Source organism: Ipomoea nil, unplaced genomic scaffold, assembly GCF_001879475.1.
Source record: "Ipomoea nil cultivar Tokyo-kokei standard unplaced genomic scaffold, Asagao_1.1 scaffold0684, whole genome shotgun sequence".
NCBI classification, from domain to species: domain Eukaryota; kingdom Viridiplantae; phylum Streptophyta; class Magnoliopsida; order Solanales; family Convolvulaceae; genus Ipomoea; species Ipomoea nil.
Genome location: NW_017617112.1, coordinates 2,167,927 through 2,176,601, shown reverse-complemented (window position 1 = coordinate 2,176,601; position 8,675 = coordinate 2,167,927). Strand labels below are relative to the sequence as shown.

Below are 8,675 nucleotides of genomic sequence, written 5' to 3'. Positions count from 1 at the left end.
CCCTTTTGGATGGTGTGTTAAGATTGTGGAGTACGTATAACTCATGCAAATGCACATATATGCATATTTATAGCGCTTATCGCCTTTGAATATTTCAATCTCCAAGCTCCCTGCTACAAATTAAATAAATTTTTAAGGAAAATATGCCGTAATGTTTTTTAAGGTATCAGTACAGTTAAAATGTATACATCTCATGCTTCCATAAGAAATGTCGACATTTCGATATATTAATTAATTCAGGATTCCATCAGCAACTTAATTGTCTACCCTCTTGCCCAATTAGTTTCTTGTTAATGAATACATTAATACGTCACCACTATGTATGAAAATTAAAAGAATAATTTTTTACTCTCTTTGACTCTCTTGTTGCATAGCATCATATATATATATGAGACGGATCACAGATCACGTGAGAAAACTTAGAACCAATCACAGCCGTTCACGTTGTAAACACGAAAACTTGAATTGTATATATTAAATTCAAAGTATATCGGTTACAAGAAGTATGTATCAAACATGGAGGGATACAATCTCTGGATGTAAGAAGTTCTCTGATTCTCTACTAGAAGTATGTCGAATCGTCCATTCTACCTAGCTTCAATTCCTTGCTGAAGGGCTTCCAGAGTTAAGTAACTTGTTCTTCGATGAAGGGCTTATATGCATCGTGATCTTCAAAGAAGGGAAACATATCCTAGCGAATCCCGGTAGAGTTTTGATACACAAATCTTCAGAGCTCTCCTTCTTTTAAAATGAAACCACTATTTATATTTTATAGTGGTGTGTAGGAGAAATCTAACAAACTCCCTCATTTGGAAATTCTCAAATATAATTTAATTATTTGAATTAAATATGAGAAATGTATCAGGACACCATCACGTCCAGATTCATGAATCCATTCAATTTCAAATAATATCTAATTATTCAAAATTCTTCCGAATTATATAAACACATATAATTTTGATGGACCAAACCAAGTCAAACCCGTCAATTAAGCTTCCCAATTAATCTAAATCAATCATTTTTGTGTATACCATGGTTCACACAATCACATAGCTGTATGGACCATATTATCAAATAACGTATATTCAGTACACAAATAATGAACTTTTAATATATTAAAAATGTACATTATATTCAAGGAAAGTACATTATTTTAATACTGAAAGTATATTATTTTGTATAATATACATTCAGTACACGAATAATGTACTTTTTGTTATGGTCCGCACATCTCTATGTGGATCATGGTCCACACAATAATTTGTCAATGACCATGGTCCATGCAATAATGATTGAATCCTAATAGCCTGGTCCAATTCCATTAAATATTCCTTCTATTTAGGCCTGCAATTAGCATACAATTACTCTTAATTAAGTAATTAGACCAATTAACTATTTATTGAGTCATTTAATTAACCTAAATAAATAAATAAATATTTGAAAAATTAGGCCAATACATCTATTCCACAAATGACATTTCATTTCAATGTATCCAATGAACCAAACATCCTATAAATGAATTGTAAATTTAATGATGTTAAAGTATGATCCACTTTTAAAGGTTATAAAGTATTAAGGGCCGGATTTTGAGCTGTGCAAGCTGTCCAATAATATAGGGTTTCAAATTTTAGAAGTCCAATATTTAATTTTTACCTAGTTAATTTAGAAATAATAAATTAATAAAAAAATTGTAAGTAATCTTAAGAGATTCTATAGAAAAATGGTAGAAGTGCGTGTTTATTGTATTTTATTATCTCGGAAGTCAGAGGTTTGAATCTTGCGTGCTTTTAGGGACATCTTCCCTTCCTTTGTGCACACCTTTAAAAAAAATCCTTTTTCCTCGACGACATTTTACAACCTTATTGTTAATTTTTTTTAAGACTTTATTATTATTGTTATAATTGTAATTTATTTTATAATATGTCTTTTGTCTTTCTATTTGTCCACAACAACATTTTACCACCTTATTATTATTATTATTATTATTATTATTATTATTAGAAAAAAATTATGACATTAGTTTTAAAGATTATGATTTTGGTAGGGGTTCATTTATTTACAAGAACGGGGACACAACAATCTAAAAAATCAACACTAATTATAGCCTATGGGGATAAGAATAACCTAAAGAGAATATCGAAACCTCAAAAAGTTAAGAACTAAAATGACTAAAAAGAATTAATTTTTTTTTTTTGAAAACACTAAAAAGAATTAATTGAATAAGTAGAATCGCAATTTTCCATTCCAATTTTTGTTTTAAAATAGTTGGAGGGTTAGTTATTCAATTGTTATACCATAGACCGGGGTCTACCTTGCATTGTGGATTTTGATCTAAAAATTATGTACTTTCAGTTAATAAATTATGTGCCTATAAATAAATTGAAGTCACATAATTTGTTAACTACATGCACATAATATATTATTTACAGATGCAATCTATAAACTGCAAAAACATAATTTGTTAACTGTAGCCGCATAATCTAAATGTTATTTTGGACCAAGATCTACAAGGTAAGGTGGACCCTGATCCATGATGTAACTTGTCTTATTTATTTAAGGAGTATGGATGAAATGACAAATTATTGTGTGGACCACGTTCTAAAACGCCATCGTTGAATTTTATGAGTTAGAATAATGTACATTATGAATTAGAATAATGTACTGTATGTGTTAGAATAATGTACATTATGTGTTAGAATAATGTATTTTATGAGTTAGAATAATGTACATTATGTGTTAGAATAATGAGACTTCTGGGTTAAGATATAATGTACTTTATGAGTTAGAATAATATGCATTATGTTTTAGAATAATGGACATTATTAGTTATAAAAATATACTAACTCTGTCCCATTTTATTTGTTATACTTATTACTATTCATTGGTCAAAGCAATTTGTTTTTGTTTATTTTCTTTAGTAATTTTTACTTATTTTTAAATTTGGTTTTTTGTGTTTAATAGTATTTTTAGTGTAGTTTCTAAATATATAAATTTGTATACTAATAGTGTCTAATACTAAACTTATATTATGAAAATAGGATTAAAATAACTCCAGTTAAACCTCATTAACCAAATCAGACACATAAAATGGAACAAATGGAGTATGTTGTAGTGGGTCACGTGAAAAAAATTACACGAAATAACGTCGTTTTTGGACCATGATTCACACAATAACTATTGGGATGAAATGGTTTGACTTTGTTACAGTATATATTCATAACTATTTTCTCAAAGTACATTGAGGCCCGAACCCAGAACTTCTCATATTGGAGATCAACTTAGTGCCACTAGACCACAAGGTCTTTGAACATCTATCAAATGCTTATCAAGGTCTTAGACATGTTAATTTGCTTTGGAACCTAGGGTTTTTCTCTTACGGCGTCTCTCCCTAAACTTAGAGCTTCTACTGCTTTCCGACGATGAGCTCACGGCGACAGCAACGATCGATCGGCGAAGCGGGCATGGCGTCCTCGGCACAGCAACAGCGTGAGGTGGAGGCGATCTCGGATCGCTGGGCAGACATAGCGCTCGACGAGGAGGAAGGTGGCGTTACTGCGGCTGATCCATATGAGCCGACGGTGCACCGGTGTACTCGGTCGTTGGAAGGTTTTTGACGACGAAATTGATCAAGGTGGAGTATATGAAGCAAGTTCTGGCATCGGTTTGGCAACCGATTATGGGCATGTGAGTCACGGAGTTACATGCTAACCTCTTCTTGTTCGCTTTCTATCATGTGACGGACATGAAGAGGGTTTTGGAGGACGGTCCTTGGTCGTTTGAGAATCATACCCTAGTTTGTCGGCAGGTATGTGAGGGTTTTCTTCCCGGGGAGGTGAAACTGGATACGGTGGACATGTGGATTCAAGCTTATGATTTGCCCATGGGTTATACGTCTAATGTAATCCTTGAGCAAGTTGGCAACTATGTGGGAAAGTTTATTCGCACCGATGACAGGCCAGTGGGTGGGGCGTGGAGAACCTTTTACAGAATCAGGGTTGCGGTTCCAATTGATAAACCCTTGAAACGTCGAATGAAGCTAATTCGAAGGGATGGATCGTGGGGGTGGGTGAATCTAAAATACGAGCGTTTACATAACTTTTGCTTTTGCTGTGGAATGTTAGGGCACCTGGATAAGTTCTGTAGGAAGGCAAGGGTTTCGGACATCCCTCGAGAGCTTTTCCCGTTTGGAGAGTGGATGCGGGCAGGACGAAGAAAGGGACCGAGGCCGATCGGGGAACCCTGGCTTTTACCGCCGGAGGGTACGGTGAGTTCGGTGGTGCCGGTCCCGGCAGTCTTGGAAGGGACGGCGTCGTCAAATGCGGGCCATGAGGATGTGCATATGGCTTCGGTAAGGCATGAAACGGAGGATGGTGTTGTGGCGTCGGCAAAACGGCGCAGGCCGGGTGTGGAGGACGAAGGCCGTGAGGCTACGGAGGTTGAGGAAGAGATGGCAGTAGAAAGTGATCCAAAAAACTTGCTTGTGGCGGGTTCTGGTCCCCAGAACCGCCCAGTCCAATGAGTACGCTAAGATGGAACTGTCGTGGCTTGAGCAATCCACAGACAGTTCGCGAGATCACGGACATGGTGTCCAAAAAGAGGCCTGACTTTGTGTATCTTATGGAAACTAAGGTGGCAAGAGTGCATGCAGAGAATTTACGTGTCAAGATTGGGTTTGAGGGGCTGTTTTATGTGGATAATGATGGTCTAGCCGGGGGACTGGCTTTACTGTGGAGGAGGAACAATACTGCGAGTCTGATAACCTATTCCAAAAACCATATTGATGTGGAGGTTAATATGCCAGGGTTCGAGAAGTGGAGAATGACGTGTTAGTATGGTTTTTCTCAACGACACAGGCAGGGAGAGGCATGGGATCTAATAAAGTCATTTGTGCCACAATCTGATCTCCCATGGGTGATGATTGGTGACTTTAATGATCTGTTGTACCAGTAAGAGAAAAGAGGCAGAAACCCACACCCGAATAGCTTGCTCAGGGGTTTTGGTGATACTATTGCACAGTGTGGTTTATCCCAACTGCCTATGGAGGGATACCAGTTTACATGGGAGAAAGGGAAGGGTACTGTTGACTGGATTGAAGAGAGATTGGACAAGGTGTTATCCACGGCAGAGTGGTGTGGAATTGTGCCTCAAAGACGAGTAGTCAATCTCTTGACAAGAAAGTCTGACCATTCAGCCATCTTCTTGAGTATTCATGATCCTGAAGGAGGGGAGGGAATGAGGATGAGAAGGTTCCGGTTTGAGATGTCCTGACTACATGATGAGGGGTGTAGGGAGGTGGTGGAGGAGGCATGGGGGGAATGGAGGGGTGGTGGGGTGCAGGATTGCATAGAACACTGTGGGCGACGTTTGTCGCGTTGGGGAGGTGAAAGGCACTATAATTATGGTGAGCAGATCCTGCATCTTCGGAAAGAACAGCTACGCCTAAGGGGACGTATGGATCCAGTGTCTCTTGCTGAATTCCAACGTCTTGATGGAATTCTGACCCGTGTTGAGAACCAAGAGGATGCCTACTGGAAGCAAAGAGCCAAGCAACACTGGCTGGAGGAAGCAGATACAAACACAAGATTCTATCACAGGTATGCCTCTAACCGAAAGAAAAAGAATACTTTGCCTAGAATTCAGAATGATAATGGGGATTGGGTGGAGGGAAATGCCATGCATGCAGTGGTGATAGATTACTTTAATAGAATCTTTACTTCGGATAATCCTGCTTATCGGAGGGAGTTTTTTGCAAATATTACTGAGAGAGTCACACCGGCTTAGAATGAGGGCTTGCTCCGACCTTTTGAGAGGGAGGAGGTTAAACCTGCTTTATTCGCTATGTTTCCTGATAAGGCACCTGGCCTGGATGGAATGAATCCGGATTTCTATCAACATTTTTGGGATATTGTAGGGAGAGATGTGTCGGATTTTATTTTGGAATGTTTGAATACACGATCTTTCCCCTCTAAGTTGAATGAAACTAATGTGATCCTGATCCCCAAGAAGAATACACCAGAACGAATGACAGACCTCAGACCAATTGCCCTGAGTAATGTGGTTTATAGAGTGATGACCAAGATGATTACAAATAGAATGAAGCCGTTAATGGGTAATATTGTATCCGACCCTCAGAGTGCATTTATACCTGATAGACTCATCACGGATAACATTCTAATAGCTGCGGAGGTAGGGCATTTTTTGAATCGTAAGCAGTGTGGGGCGATGGGTTGGGGAGCTCTAAAGTTGGACATGGCAAAGGCGTATGATAGGATGGAATGGCCGTTTATAAAAGGAATGATTTTGGCTCTTGGGTTTGATGTGAGATGGGTAGATCTTATAATGCTTTGTGTGACTACAGTATCTTATACTTTTCTTGTTAATGGATCTGAAAGTCAATCGGTAGTACCTACTCGCGGATTACGTCAGGGGGATCCACTATCCCCGTATCTGTTTATTATTGGTGCTGAAGGGCTCTCTTTATTATTACAACAGGCACAGAATAAGGGTTTGATTCATGGATGCAGGGTTGCCAGAGGTGCCCCACCCATCTCTCATTTGTTCTTTGCAGATGACAATTTGTTATTTTTTAGGGCTAATGTGCAGGAGGCCAATGAAATTAAGACTTGTCTGGCAAAGTATGAGGCGTTATCTGGACAAGTGGTTAATTACCATAAATCAAGCATCTGCTTTAGTAAGAATACTGTTGATAATGATAGGGAGCAAGTGGCGCAGACTTTGGGAGTTGTTCAAGCTCCAAATTTTGGGAAGTATTTGGGTCTCCCCTCCTTTGTTGGAAGAAATAAAAAAGCAGCTTTTGCTTATATTGAAGATAAGATTAAGCAAAGGATTGGGTCATGGAGTAAAAAACTCTTGTCACAAGCAGGAAAGGAAATCCTTTTGAAAAGTGCGGCTCAGGCTATGTCTACCTTCTCAATGGGGTTTTCTTGTTACCCATATCGGTCTGCACGGCTATTGAGCGAACGATGAACCGGTATTGGTGGGGTACAGGCAGAGATAGAGGAATCCATTGGAAAGCGTGGGATAAACTCTGTATCCCTAAAAAGTATGGAGGATTGAGGTTCAAAGATTTGAGAGCTTTTAATTTGGCAATGTTGGGAAAGCAGGCATGGCGCTTCCTTACCAACACTGACTCTTTGGTTGCTCGTGTATATAAAGCCCGATATTATCCAAATAATGATTTTACGGAGGCATCTTTGGGAGGAAACCCAAGTTATTGTTGGCGGAGTGTTATGACAGCCAAGCAGCTAGTATGTAATGGAGTCAGGCGACGCATTGGGTCCGGAGCTTCTACACTCATATGGGAGCATCCATGGCTTCAGGATGATACTGACCAAATGATCCATACTGAGATGCCTCCACAGTTGGCTGGGGCTAAAGTGGTGGGGTTAATTGATCAAGAAACAGGCCAGTGGGACCAGCAGATTGTAGTGGACATTTTCGAACCAGATGATGTGCCTAGAATTTTGAAAATACCAATATCACCGGATTATGAGGATACATGGTATTGGCATGGAGATCCAAATGGGAACTATTCAGTGAAGGATGGATACAAATTAATAGTGGGAAATTATGATACCCTGGCTAATGTGAGTTATGATAAATGGCTTAAACTATGGGGTCTGAAAATACCACCCAAATGGAAAATATTTCTATGGAGATCTTTGAATGGTATCTTCCCTACAATGGATAATCTTCTTTTAAAGAGAGTTGAGGTTGAGCCGGTGTGCAATATGTGTGGGATGGATCATGAAGATATAATGCATTCATTGGTATCATGTGACTATGCAAAGGCCATATGGGCACAATCCAACCTCCCAATCCCCAATATTATAACGAATATTTTTCATGAATGGTTTAGTGCATTATTAAATGTTCTAGACTCTGATGGGATTATGTTCACAGCGACCATCCTTTATCACCTATGGAGAGCACGGAACGGAGCGGTCTGGGATGCTTGCCTCCAAAGACCCACGAGAGTCCTTGCTACCGCAATGTCCACCTTGAGTGCATGGACTCGGGTTCACTCGCCACCCGCGCTGCCACATTCGGCCGAACAGCAGATGCCTCCCGCCGAGAGCTTAGCCACGCCACAGCAGCCGGTAGTGCCACGGCATGGCCCGCCCCCTACAGCCGAAGCGACGCAGACCACCCACCAGCTACAACCGCTCCAATGTTACATCGACGCTGGTTACAAGCACCGAACGAACGCGGCAACAGCAGGTGCAATCCTTTTCACGGCATCTGGCGACTATCTTGCGGCATTTTGTGCACCACTCACAGCATGCTTTTCCCCACTGATGGCCGAAGCAATGGCATGCAAAGAGGTGCTTGCATGGCTTCGAGATCGTGGCGATCAACGAGTACGTATATTTACAGATTGTCATGCACTACAATGACAATTAACTTCATCCATGCCTACACCACAGTTATACGTAGGATACGTTTTACAGGCCTGTAAAGCCTACTTATCGTCTTTTAATATTGCTCATGTTAGTTTCATACCTAGATTGCAGAATTTTTTAGCACATAGTTTAGCTTCTACTGCTTTTGATTTTATCACTGCTATGTATTGGGACGTTGTCCCCCGCTGCATATCTATAAAATAACCATTATGGTTGCCTTCAAAATATATATAAGCTTTTCTCTTTCTTTTC

The 8,675-nt window shown here is 39.7% G+C and overlaps 1 protein-coding gene across 1 annotated transcript; it reads left to right on the top strand.

Moving 5' to 3' along the window:
* Positions 1-6,983: 6,983 nt before the first annotated feature.
* LOC109175143 lies at positions 6,984-8,417 on the top strand. Its single transcript, XM_019324395.1, has one exon. The coding sequence runs from the start codon at positions 6,984-6,986 to the stop codon at positions 8,415-8,417; it is 1,434 nt and encodes a 477-aa protein (XP_019179940.1).
* The last annotated feature ends 258 nt before the right edge of the window (positions 8,418-8,675 follow it).

Bases quoted from the DNA above. Each gene is read 5' to 3' on its own strand.
- LOC109175143 (XM_019324395.1), top strand. From the start codon at position 6,984: ATGAACCGGTATTGGTGGGGTACAGGCAGAGATAGAGGAATCCATTGG.